This window comes from Mesoplodon mirus (assembly GCF_964341445.2).
Source record: "Mesoplodon mirus genome assembly, contig: HAP1_SCAFFOLD_680, whole genome shotgun sequence".
Classification (NCBI taxonomy): Eukaryota; Metazoa; Chordata; class Mammalia; order Artiodactyla; family Ziphiidae; genus Mesoplodon; species Mesoplodon mirus.
The window spans coordinates 264612-277865 of record NW_028295349.1 but is presented as its reverse complement, the minus strand read 5'-3'; the positions used below and the strand labels follow the sequence as shown (position 1 = coordinate 277865).

General features: G+C 40.3%; 1 protein-coding gene across 1 annotated transcript in view; it reads left to right on the top strand.

Annotated features, from left to right (window-relative positions):
- Nucleotides 1–4752, top strand: part of LOC309797519 (uncharacterized protein) — a gene marked incomplete at both ends in the record, with an annotated part of 39607 nt that extends 34855 nt beyond the window's left edge. The window contains 5 exons of the mRNA XM_082646028.1: nucleotides 19–89; nucleotides 551–575; nucleotides 2575–2703; nucleotides 4206–4307; nucleotides 4745–4752. Of these exons, the coding sequence (XP_082502154.1) occupies nucleotides 19–89; nucleotides 551–575; nucleotides 2575–2703; nucleotides 4206–4307; nucleotides 4745–4752 (335 nt within the window). The remainder of the gene's footprint in view (nucleotides 1–18; nucleotides 90–550; nucleotides 576–2574; nucleotides 2704–4205; nucleotides 4308–4744) is intronic.
- Nucleotides 4753–13254: the final 8502 nt, after the last annotated feature.

Genomic DNA, 13254 nt, shown 5'->3' with positions numbered 1-13254 from the left:
TACTCTGTGTCCCTCCAGCACTCCCTGAGTATGTGGCGGTTGACATGCACCATGATAGGACAGAAGAAAAGCCTCCGTGGATCCCCAAGGTAAGCTAGATTTCTTCTGGTCTGAGATAGAAATATTTCTTTATTTCTCTTTCAATAGAATTAAGTTATGAATATTTGAGGGTATTCATTCCAGATACATACAATTCCCTTGGTTGGGAGAATGTGGAGTGAGAGTCTATTACCAACTCATGGTGCCTGATTCCACAGGACATTAAAATTGACTGCATCCATTACAGCCTGTAGAGTACAGAGTTCTCTCTCCTACAGCGATTTTTCCTCTAGGCAAAGAATTCTGTAATTTCCAACCTAAATGGACTTGGAAGTTCCATCCTCCTAGCAAAGTTCTTGCCTTTCAGCCTGAGTAGGTTTGCTCTGATAACCCTTGCTGGGTTCCCTGGACCACTGTTTCTTATCAGGTTTTCTACTGTCAGCAAATGAACAAAAGACCTGAGCATCACTGTGATCTTATCCTCATAGTGTTTTCTCTTCTGTAATTGCAGGTGACCTTCCCAGAACGTGAAAACGGTATGTATTCTGGAATCAGTCACTTGGGGAGGAAGAACTTGGAAGATGAGAAAGTGGGACATTCTTGCTGGTTTTAGTGTAGAGGGCAAACTGATTCCAAATTTGTGCTGGGAATGAGAGTAGGGTCCCTGGTGATAGAAAGTGATTTACAAGTAATGTGACCAATTACTATAGTCCCAGGAAGAATCTGCATTACGGTTAGGTGGTGTAGGTTTGTGTGCATGAGACTTGGTGTGTCTGTATGTGAAATGAGTGGGATGACTCTGTGTGTGTATGTGAACTTTTTGTGTTGTGTTTCCCTTGATTTATGTTCCCCTAAACATCACTGTTACTGGTGCCAACTTTCTAGAAAATATTCCCATCACCACTGCATCATGAATGGGTATGGATATAAAAGTAAATAAACTGTACACTTTCAGTGTGTGCATTGATTTTATACCAAGTGAGCCTCATTTAACCTGGAAAACAAATCCTATCACCACCCAGGCAAATGTTTACTGGATTCTTTTTTTTTTTTTTGGCTGTGTTGGCTCTTCGTTGCAGTGCACGGGCTTCTCATTTCGGTGGCTTCTCTTGTTCCAGAGCACGGGCTCTAGGTTCATGGGCTTCAATAGTTGTGGCACGTGGGCTCAGTAGTTGTGATTTGCGGGCTCTAGAGCACAGGCTTTGTAGTTGTGGTGCACGGACTTAGTTGCTCCATGGCTGGATTCTTAATGAACACAACTGGGTTTCAGCATCCCTACTACTGGGTCAATTACAACTTTATTTAATAAGAAATCTCATCTCTTAGTAGGTCTCATAGCATTCTGAATGGTTATGATACATCTCTCTGCCACTTCCCTCATTGTGTTTCCTATTAGAGCCTCGGGATGAGTCCTCCCCCCTTACCTGAAGCACCTAGTGCTAGGCAGGCCTCCTTCCTTTTGCAGGGAGCCCATGCTTGTACCCACATGCCACACCCAGTTCTGGAGGAGTCCGAGAAAGAAGGAGCCTCCAGGAGTAGATGGAGGAAATTCACTCCACCTTTCTCCTTTGAGGCTAATATTCACTATCGGATTCTGTGCTAAGGAAACGAAATGTCCTTCTCCTGTGGAAAGTCTGTCTTCCATCACTTGTGCCGGCCCTGTTTCTGTGTGCTGGGCAAGAAACACTGCATACAGTGAAGACAGACCCAAGAGATCTACCCCAGGGATTGAGCTCAGGGTGGGCACTGGCTCTGTCTGTCCTGTCCGTGATCCATCATTCATCATGGTTGTGACTCTTGGACAGACACTTATCTCTCTAAATTTCCACACCCTCCACCATAACATATGGGTTACAGCCCCCACTTTGCCCTCCCCTTCACCCCCAACAGGGCTGGGTGTCAGACATGATAATGGATATTCTCCATGAGCTGTAAAGCATTGTTCCCATGAAAAAGCTGAAGAGTAAGCTTGAATCCCCCTTTACTTGGAGCCGTCAAATCCCTTCTCTCCTTTCAACAGCTACGAAATATCCAGCTTCTTCTTGCCATCATTCAGGATTGAACATTTATAGAGAATTTGTGAAGCACCGGTCCTTTATTTTTCAAACATTTTACCTGTATTCAATCATTTTTGGCCACATGACATAATGCTAAATGTAGGCCATATTAACATTTCTACATCTCAGAACAGGGAACTGAGGCAAAGAGGGATCTACATATCATTCCCAAGTACATGCTTCTTCCAAACGGGATTTGAATCCAGTCCATCAGTCATGGTCCCAATGGTTTGCTGAGTTTCTAGACATTCTCAGTTAAATAAAGATATTTGCCCACAAAACATGTCTGTTGGGTGTTTTCACTGCATACCAAACTGCAATATCTTCCTAAGTCCAACTTTGTTTCAGGAGGCTCTGCTGGGCAGCTGGTGAGGAAAGGGACCAAAGGATTGAACTGTGAATAAATTATTGCTAATTTCCCCATTGTCTTCTGCCAGCAAGATGTCAATAATTGTCTCTATTGTAATGCATTTCCCAGGATGCTGCTCCCAGAGTGCCAGAAGAAGAAACACTCATGAGAGGTCAAGAATATCAACCCCAGGCTGGCTGAAAAAGTTCCGCATCTGGCCACATTTTAGGGTGCCCCCTATAAATGACCCAGCTGAAGGTACTGTGGAAAATTTTTCATTAGGTTCACTCAAGAATAATTATTCTAGTTGATTCAGTGCCTCATATTGAAGAAAAAGCTATGAAATATTAAGCAGTATTCTTCTTTTATTCCATGTGTTCAAATTGAAACTTACTAAGCCAGCTGGTACTGTTTTAACCATGGAAGTAAACATACATTTAAAATTCAACATTTGGTTCATGTTTAAGAGTGAAGATGGTCTCTAGTTACGGTTTAGACTTTAGCTGATTTTTGAACGTTAGCAACAACACATCCCTCCCTGAAACCATGTTTTGAGATTTCTTTAAATTATTAGACATTATTTAGAACAGGATTATATTGACATAAAAGTTGTACATGCAGTACAGAAAATTCCTGTATCCTATCACTCCAGTTTCAGCTATTAATAATATATAGCATAGGTGAAGTACATTTGTTACAATTAGTGAAACAATGTAAGTATATTTTTACTAATGAAAAGTCCGTAGTTCACCTAAGAGTCACCCCTTGTGTTGTTATATTCAATGATATTTGAAATATGTACAATATTATTTGTCACCATTATGGTGCCATACAGAAATGTGTACACTAATGTTCATAGTAGCATTATTCTTAGTAGCCAAAAGATACAAACAATCCAAAGTCCATGAGGTGATGAATGGATAAATAAAATGTGATATATACACAGAATGGAATAATTTTCAACCATAAAAAGGAATTAAAGATTGACTTATGCTACAAAATGAATGATCCAAATAATATAAAAAATATTTTATTGTTAGTGAAATTAGGCAGGCACAGAAAGACAAATATTATATGATTCCACTAGTATGAGGAACCTAGTGTAGGCAAACTCACAGACACCGGAAGTAGAAATTACCAAGGTCAGGAGGCAGGAGTAAGGTGGATTATGATTTAATGGGTACAGAGGTTACGTTGAAATGATGAAAAAGATTAAGATGTAGATTGTGTTGATGGGTACACAGCATTGTGAAAGTAAGAAATGCTAGTGAACTGTCTACTTAAAAATTATGAAAAGCATAAATATGTATATTTCATCACAATAAAATAAGTCAAAATTCCAACAGAATGGACGATGAATGAAGGAGCGACAGATTTGATTAGAAGGAAGCTGAAAGAGTCTTGTAACATTTCAAGAAGAAGGGGGATTTGGAGGGACTTTGAAATGGGCAGAGGGGCCGTGGGACTCTATACTGAAACATAGTGCAATGTTAGTGTTTAAGCTTTTTCAGACTGACACTTTCAAATTGATTAGGTTCCCTACAGCTAGAAAGCTAAAGGTTCTCTTCCTCATTTCTGAAATGTTCCTCCCCTTTGCCTTCCTCCACCCACCAGGGAGGTTTGTCCAACAGCACCTCAGTCCACACTCCTTAACCACCTGCATCCATACACTGCCACCCTGTGTGAACATTAACGAGGCTCTCTGAGTAATTCCTGAGCAGCATCACCAGTGTCCTGACACTTACCCTGTGTCCTCCTAGAGCCCCCTGAGGACCTGTTGGAAGAACAGCCCTATGTGAGGGCAGTTGAAGAGGCTCCTTCTACCTCCAGGGTAAGCTCCCCTTATTTATCAGAGATTAAAAGTTTGCTTCATTTCTTTCTTTTCCAATTGATTTCAGATATGAAGATCTACAGTGTTCAAGACAGCTGATGTATACAGTTTTGCTTGGTTGGATGAATGCTGATTGAAGGTCTTTCCCAACAGATAACTCATTCAAAAGTCCATTTAAAAAATGGCAACATCAGTTAGAAACTGTATAGTCAGACACACTTTCCTCAGCAGAAAATTTCCCTCCTTGAAATAGACTTTTGTATTTGCCCCTCAAATTGGACCTGAGAGATCTTCCAGGCAAAGCTCCAGCCTTTCCCACAGCTGTCTTCTCTGGTTTCTTTTGGGGCTATTGACTCAACAACAGTTCCCAATTTGGTTTTCTGAGGACAAAAAAAGAGATGAAATACCTGTGTCCACAGAGCACAGGATGCTGAGATCCTTACACTGTTTTCTCTTCTCTAATCACAGGTGGATAGGACAGCAAACAAAAACGGTACGTATTCAGAGATCACCCCTCTGCTGAGGAACAATCTAGATGATGAAGACGGTGGGACTCTCTTGCTGGCTTTGCTTGGAGAGACACCCTGATTCAGGGTCCCTACAGGGATGAGGGCTGGGGGTGTAGAGCTAGAGACTGATTTCCCAGTAAAAAGCCATGCCCAAGTTCTATGGTCCTGGAAGTAACTGCATCATTTAGATGATGTGGGTTTGTGTGTATCAGGGTTGGGGTGGGGTCCATGTGTGAGCCTATGTGGTGTGTTTGTGAACCTGCATGCATAAGCGTGTGTGTGTTTCCTGAGGAGATATTTCCCTCTTACACAGCACAATTCACCTGTCAACAAAGCTCATCACCACTGCACACTGTCTGTCCACAACCTTGTTCTTCCCTCAACACAGCTGTTGCCCAGATTTGGTTAATATTCCTTTTCCTCAGAAGGAGATGGTGCAGAGATAAATGTTCTAAGCTCTTGACCTCCTAAGTGGAAAAGCCAAACTGAGAACCCAGGGGTGGGTCCCAATGTGGGTGCTCTGGATCCCTGACCTGCACTTACCACTCAGCCAAGGGATCCTCAGTCATGGAGCAAGGGAGTCCCTGCATCCATATCTTTGGCTGGAAGTCCTAGCATCTCCAAAGGTCCAGACCTTGCCCATCAGGTGGCCTTAGTGGTCACAGAATCCAGGGCAGCTATGGGTGGGCTTATCAGTTGACTTTGGCACAGTCATTAATGTGAAATTCACCTCAAGACCTGCATTCTCCTGGTCAGCTCACAGATTCTGAGAGGTGTGAGACCCCACGTATACAGTACAGGTCATATCTGTCAGTGCTGGTGTCATTGCTTAAACAAGGCCGAAAGCAGATAAGAATCAGGGAGCTATTTTATTGTATTGGATAACATTACCATAAGCCTTAGCATTGGTCAATTCCTGTAGCCCACACCCAAGGACTCAATGTGGAACCTGACTGTTAGCCTGTACACTTCTCCTGCACATCTGGGTTAGAGACAGGCTGTGCTCAGTCCGGGCTCCCTCTTCATAACGAATTGTCCCACTTATGGAACAGCTCCCAAGAGTATGGACAGCCCCTGACACAGTGGGCATACATACATTTTATAGAAAACAAAGACTGGGAGTAAAATATGATACGATTGATAGTGGCTGTATCTAAATGGTAGGATTTCAGTTTTGTCAAATCTTGTGTATTTGATTTTCTTTAAGACAAGTGATTAGTGAATAAATATAGCATATTTTGTCTAGTATTGAATTCAGTCCTTTAATAGAGGTTGCTGTTAATCAAGTACAAAATATTGTACAATAGAAGACATGACAAATGCAGTAGCTGGAATTGTGGATGCTGGGGAAAGAGTGATCTGGGAAAAATCAAGAGACAGTGGCAATTTAGCAGAAGCTCAAAAGAGGCAGGTTGGGTCATGGGTCTGTGTCATTGAAACAGAGCATGCATTTTAGTGTTTACCATTTTTTAGATCGACCCTTCCCTTCTGATGAGGCTCCCCTTAGCTAGAAAGCCAAAGCTCTGTTTTCATTTCCTTCCTCTTGTCCTTTGCCTTCCTTCCTCCCCCAAAGAGGATGGCCCAACACCAGCTCACGCCACACTTACTAACCTCCCACATCCATACACACCACCCCATGTCCTCATCGAGAAGAAAGCCCCTGAGTAATTCCTGAGCAGCATCACCAGTGTCCTGACAGTTACTCTGTGTCCCTCCAGCTCTCCCTGAAGATGTGGCGGATGACATGCACCATGATAGGACAGAAGAAAAGCCTTCGTGTATCCCCAAGGTAAGCTAGATTTCTTCTGGTCTGAGATAGAAATATTGCTTTATTTCTCTTTCAATAGAATTAAGTTATGAATATTTGAGGTTATTCCTTCCAGATACATACAATTCCCTTAGTTGGGAGATTGTGGAGTGAGAGACTATTACCAACCCATGGTGCCTGACTCCACAGGACATTACAATTGACAGCATCCATTACAGCCTGTAGTGTACGGAGCTCTCTCTCCTGCAGCGATTTTTCCTCTAGGAAAAGAATTCTGTAATTTCCAACCTAAATGGACTTGGAAGTTCCATCCTCCCAGCAAAGTTATTGCTTTTCACCCTGAGTAGGTTTGCTCTGATAACCCTTGCTGGGTTCCCTGGACCACTGTTTCTTATCAGGTTTTCTACTGTCAGCAAATGATCAAAAGACCTGAGCATCACTGTGATCTTATCCTCATAGTGTTTTCTCTTCTGTAATTGCAGGTGACCTTCACAGAACATGAAACCGATATGTATTCTGGAATCAGTCACTTGGGGAGGAAGAACTTTGAAGATGAGAAAATGGGACATTCTTGCTGGTTTTAGTGTAGAGGACAAACTGATTCCAAATTTGTGCTGGGAATGAGAGTAGAGTCCTGGTGATAGAAAGTGATTTACAAGTAATGTGACCAATTACTATAGTCCCAAGAAGAAGCTTTATTACGGTTAGATGGTGTAGGTTTGTGTGCATGAGACTGGGTGTGTCTGTATGTGAAATGAGTGGTATGACTCTGTGTGTGTATGTGAACTTTTTGTGTTGTTTTTCCCTTGATTTATGTTCCCCTAAACATCACTGTTACTGGTGCCAACTTTCTAGAAAATATTCCCATCACGACTGCATCTTGAATGGGTATGGATATAAAAATAAATAAACTGTACACTTTCAGTGTGTGCATTGATTTTATACCAAGTGAGCCTCATTTAACCTGGAAAACAAATCCTATCACCACCCAGGCAAATGTTTACTGGATTCTTTTTTTTTTTTTTTTTTGGCTGTGTTGGGTCTTCGTTGCAGTGTGCGGGCTTCTCATTTCGGTGGCTTCTGTTGTTCCAGAACACGGGCTCTAGGTGCATGGGCTTCAATAGTTGTGGCACGTGGGCTCAGTAGTTGTGACTTGCGGGCTCTAGAGCACAGGCTTAGTTGTTTTGGTGCACAGGCTTAGTTGCTCCATGGCTAAATTCTTTTTTTGTTTTTTTTATTTGAGAGAGTATATTAATAATTTTTATTGATTACTTCTTTTTTTTCCTTTTCGGCTCAAAGATAATTTTTTTATTAGTTTCTGCTTTATAACAAAGTGAATCAGTTATACATTTACATCTGTTCCCACATCCCTTTCCTCATGCATCTCCCTCCCTCCCAACCTCCCCATCCCTCCCCTCCAGGCGGTCACAAAGCACCGAGCTGATGTCCCTGTGCTCTGTGGCTGGTTCCCACTATCTATCTACCTTACGTTTGGTACTGTATATATGTCCATGCCTCTCTTTCGCTTTGTCACAGCTTACCTTTCCTCCTCCCCATATCCTCAAGTCCATTCTCAAGTAGGCCTGTGTCTTTATTCCCGTTTTACCCCTAGGTTCTTCATGACATTTTTTTTAATTCCATATATATGTGTTAGCATACAGTATTTGTCTTTCTCTTTCTGACTTACTTCACTCTGTATGACAGACTCTAGGTCTACCCACCTCATTACAAATAGCTCAGTTTCATTTCTTTTTATGGCTGAGTAATATTCCATTGTATATATGTGCCACATCTTCTTTATCCATTCATCTGATGATGGACATTTAGGTTGTTTCCAGCTCCGGGCTATTGTGAATAGAGCTGCAATGAACATTTTGGTACATGTCTCTTTTTGAATTATGGTTTTCTCAGGGTATATGCCTAGTAGTGGGATTGGTGGGTCATACTGTAGTTCTATTTGTAGTTTTTTAAGGAACCTCCATACTGTTCTCCATAGTGGCTGTACCAATTCACATTCCCACCAGCAGTGCAAGTGTGTTCCCTTTTCTCCACACCCTCTCCAGCATTTATTGTTTCTAGATTTCTTGATGATGGCCATTCTGACTGGTGTGAGATGATATCTCATTGTAGTTTTGATTTGCATTTCTCTAATGATTAAAGATGTTGAGCATTCTTTCATGTGTTTGTTGGCAGTCTGTATATCTTCTTTGGAGAAATGCCTATTTAAGTCTTCTGCCCATTTTTGGATTGGGTTGTTTGTTTTTTTGCTATTGAGCTGCATGAGCTGCTTATAAATTTTGGAGATTACTCCTTTGTCAGTTGCTTCATTTGCAAATATTTTCTCCCATTCTGAGGGTTGTCTTTTGGTCTTGTTTATGGTTTCCTTTGCTGTGCAAAAGCTTTGAAGTTTCATTATGTCCCATTTGTTTATCTTTGTTTTTATTTCCATTTCTCTAGGAGGTGGGTCCAAAAGGATCTTGCTGTGATTGATGTCATAGAGTGTTCTGCCTATGTTTTCCTCTAAGAGTTTGATAGTTTCTGGCCTTACATTTAGGTCTTTAATCCATTTGGAGCTTATTTTTGTGTATGGTGTTAGGGAGTGATCTAATCTCATACTTTTACATGTCCCTGTCCAGTTTTCCCAGCACCACTTATTGAAGAGGCTGTCCTTTCTCCACTGTACATTCCTGCCTCCTTTATCAAAGATAAGTTGACCATATGTGCGTGGGTTTATCTCTGGGCTTTCTATCCTGTTCCATTGATCTATCTTTCTGTTTTTGTGCCAGTACCACACTGTCTTGATTACTGTAGCTTTGTAGTATAGTCTGAAGTCAGGGAGCCTGATTCCTCCAGCTCCTTTTTTCGTTCTCAAGATTGCTTTGGCTATTCGGGGTCTTTTGTGTTTCCATACAAATTTTGAAATTTTTTGTTCTAGTTCTGTGAAAAATGCCAGTGGTAGTTTGATAGGGATTGCATTGAATCTGTAGATTGCTTTGGGTAGTAGAGTCATTTTCACAATATTGATTCTTCCAATCCAGGAGCATGGTATATCTCTCCATCTATTTGTATCATCTTTAATTTCTTTCATCAGTGTCTTATAATTTTCTGCATACAGGTCTTTTGTCTCCTTAGGTAGGTTTATTCCTAGATATTTTATTCTTTTTCTTGCAATGGTAAATGGGAGTGTTTTCTTGATTTCATTTTCAGATTTTTCATCATTAGTGTACAGGAATGCCAGAGATTTCTTTGCATTAATTTTGTATCCTCTACTTTTCCAAAGTCATTGATTAGCTCTAGTAGTTTTCTGGTAGCATCTTTAGGATTCTCTATGTACAGTATCAAGTCATCTGCAAACAGTGACAGCTTTACTTCTTCTTTTCCAATTTGGATTCCTTTTATTTCCTTTTCTTCTCTGATTGCTGTGGCTAAAACTTCCAAAACTAGGTTGAATAATATTGGTGAGAGTGGGCAGCCTTGTCTTGCTCCTGATCTTAGTGGAAATGGTTTCAGTTTTTCACCATTGAGGACAATGTTGGCTGTGGGTTTGTCATATATGGCCTTTATTATGTTGAGGAAAGTTCCCTCTATGCCTACTTTCTGCAGGGTTTTTATCATAAATGGGTGTTGAATTTTGTCGAAAGCTTTCTCTGCATCTATTGAGATGATCATATGGTTTTTCTCCTTCAACTTGTTAATATGGTGTATCACATTAATTGATTTGCGTATATTGAAGAATCCTTGCATTCCTGGAATAAACCCCACTTGATCATGGTGTATGATCCTTTGAATGTGCTGTTGGATTCTGTTTGCTAGTATTTTGTTGAGGATTTTTGCATCTATGTTCATCAGTGAGATTGGCCTGTAGTTTTCTTTGTGACATCCTTGCCTGGTTTTGGTATCAAGGTGATGGTGGCCTCGTAGAATGAGTTTGGGAGTGTTCCTTACTCTGAAATTGTTTGGAAGAGTTTGAGAAGGATGGGTGTTAGCTCTTCTCTAAATGCTTGATAGAATTCGCCTGTGAAGCCATCTGGTCCTCGGCTTTTGTTTGTTGGAAGATTTTTTATCACAGTTTCAATTTCAGTGCTTGTGATTGGTCTGTTCATATTTTCTATTTCTTCCTGATTCAGTCTTGGCAGGTTGTGCATTTCTAAGAATTTGTCCATTTCTTCCAGGTTGTCCATTTTATTGGCATAGTGTTTCTTGTAGTAATCTCTCATGATCTTTTGTATTTCTGCAGTGTCAGTTGTTACTTCTCCTTTTTCGTTTCTAATTCTATTGATTTGAGTCTTCTCCCTATTTTTCTTGATGAGTCTGGCTAATGGTTTGTCAATTTTATTTATCTTCTCAAAGAACCAACATTTAGTTTTATTGATCTTTGCTATCGTTTCCTTCATTTCGTTTTCATTTATTTCTGATCTGATCTTTATGATTTCTTTCCTTCTGCTAGCTTTGGGGTTTTTTGTTCTTTCTCTAATTGCTTTAGGTGCAGGGTCAGGTTGTTTACTCGAGATGTTTCCTGTTTCTTAAGGTGGGATTGTATTGCTAAAAACTTCCCCCTTAGAACTGCTTTTGCTGCGTCCCATAGGTTTTGGGTCATCATGTCTCCATTGTCATTTGTTTCTAGGTATTTTTTTATTTCCTCTTTGATTTCTTCAGTGATCACTTCGTTATTGAGTAATGTATTGTTTAGCCTCCATGTGTTTGTATTTTTTACAGATCTTTTCCTGTAATTGATGTCGAGTCTCATAGCATTGTGGTTGGAAAAGATACTTGATACAATTTCAATTTTCTTAAATTTACCAAGGCTTGATTTGTGACCCAAGATATGATCTATCCTGGAGAATGTTCCATGAGCACTTGAGAAAAATATGTATTCTGTTGTTTTTGGATGGAATGTCCTATAAATATCAATTAAGTCCATCTTGTTTAATGTATCATTTAAAGCTTGTGTTTCCTTATTTATTTTCATTTTGGATGATCTGTCCATTGGTGAAAATGGGGTGTTAAAGTCCCCTACTATGAGTGTGTTACTGTCGATTTCCCCTTTTATGGCTGTTAGTATTTGCCTTATGTATTGAGGTGCTCCTATGTTGGGTGCATAAATATTTACAATTGTTATATCTTCTTCTTGGATTGATCCCTTTATCGTTATGTAGTGTCCTTCTTTGTCTCTTGTAATAGTCTTTATTTTAAAGTCTATTTTGTCTGATATAAGAATTGCTACTCCAGCTTTCTTTTGATTTCCATTTGCATGGAATATCTTTTTCCATCCCCTTACTTTCAATCTGTATGTGTCTCTAGGTCTGAAGTGGGTCTCTTGTAGACAGCATATATATGGGTCTTGTTTTTGTATCCATTCAGCCACTCTGTGTCTTTTGGTGGGAGCATTTAGTCCATTTACATTTAAGGTAATTATTGATATGTATGTTCCTATTCCCATTTCCTTAATTGCTTTGGGTTCGTTATTGTAGGTCTATTCCTTCTGTTGTGTTTCTTGCCTAGAGAAGTTCCTTTAGCATTTGTTGTAAAGCTGGTTTGGTGGTGCTGAACTCTCTCAGCTTTTGCTTGTCTGTAAACGTTTTAATTTCTCCATCAAATCTGAATGAGATCCTTGCTGGGTAGAGTAATCTTGGTTGCAGGTTTCTCTCCTTCATCACTTTAATTATGTCCTGCCACTCCCTTCTGGCTTGTAGAGTTTCTGCTGAGAGATCAGCTGTTAACCTGATGGGGATTCCCTTGTGTGTTATTTGTTGTTTTTCCCTTGCTGCTTTTAATATGATTTCTTTGTGTTTAATTTTTGACAGTTTGATTAATATGTGTCTTGGTGTATTTCTCCTTGGATTTATTCTGTATGGGACTCTCTGTGCCTCCTGGACTTGATTAACTATTTCCTTTCCCATATTAGGGAAGTTTTCAACTATAATCTCTTCAAATATTTTCTCAGTCCCTTTCTTTTTCTCTTCTTCTTCTGGAACCCCTATAATTCGAATGTTGGTGCGTTTAATGTTGTCCCAGAGGTCTCTGAGACTGTCCTCTGTTCTTTTCATTCTTTTTTCTTTATTTTGCTCTGCAGCAGTTATTTCCACTATTTTATCTTCCACCTCACTTATCCGTTCTTCTGCCTCAGTTATTCTGCTATTGATCCCATCTAGAGTATTTTTCATTTCACCTATTGTGTTTTTAATCGATGCTTGATTCATCTTTAGTTCTTCTAGGTCCTTGTTAACTGTTTCTTGCATTTTGTCTATTCTATTTCCAAGATTTTGGATCTGGGAAATAGAATCTTGGATCATCTTTACTATCATTATTCTGAATTCTTTTTCAGGTAGTCTGCCTATTACCTCTTCATTTGTTAGGTCTGGTAGGTTTTTATCTCGCTCCTTCACCTGCTGTGTGTTTTTCTGTCTTCTCATTTTGCTTATCTTACTGTGTTTGAGGTCTCCTTTTTGCAGGCTGCAGGTTCGTAGTTCCCGTTGTTTTTGGTGTCTGTCCCCAATGGCTAAGTTTGTTTCAGTAGGTTGTATAGGCTTCCTGGTGGGGGGGACTAGTGCCTGTGTTCTGGTGGTTGAGGCTCGATCTTGTCTTTCTGGTGGACAGGTCCACGTCTGGTGGTGTGTTTTGGGGTTCCTGTGGCCTTATTATGTTTTTAGGCAGCCTCTCTGTTAATGGGTAGGGTTGTGTTCCTGCCTTGCTAGTTGCTT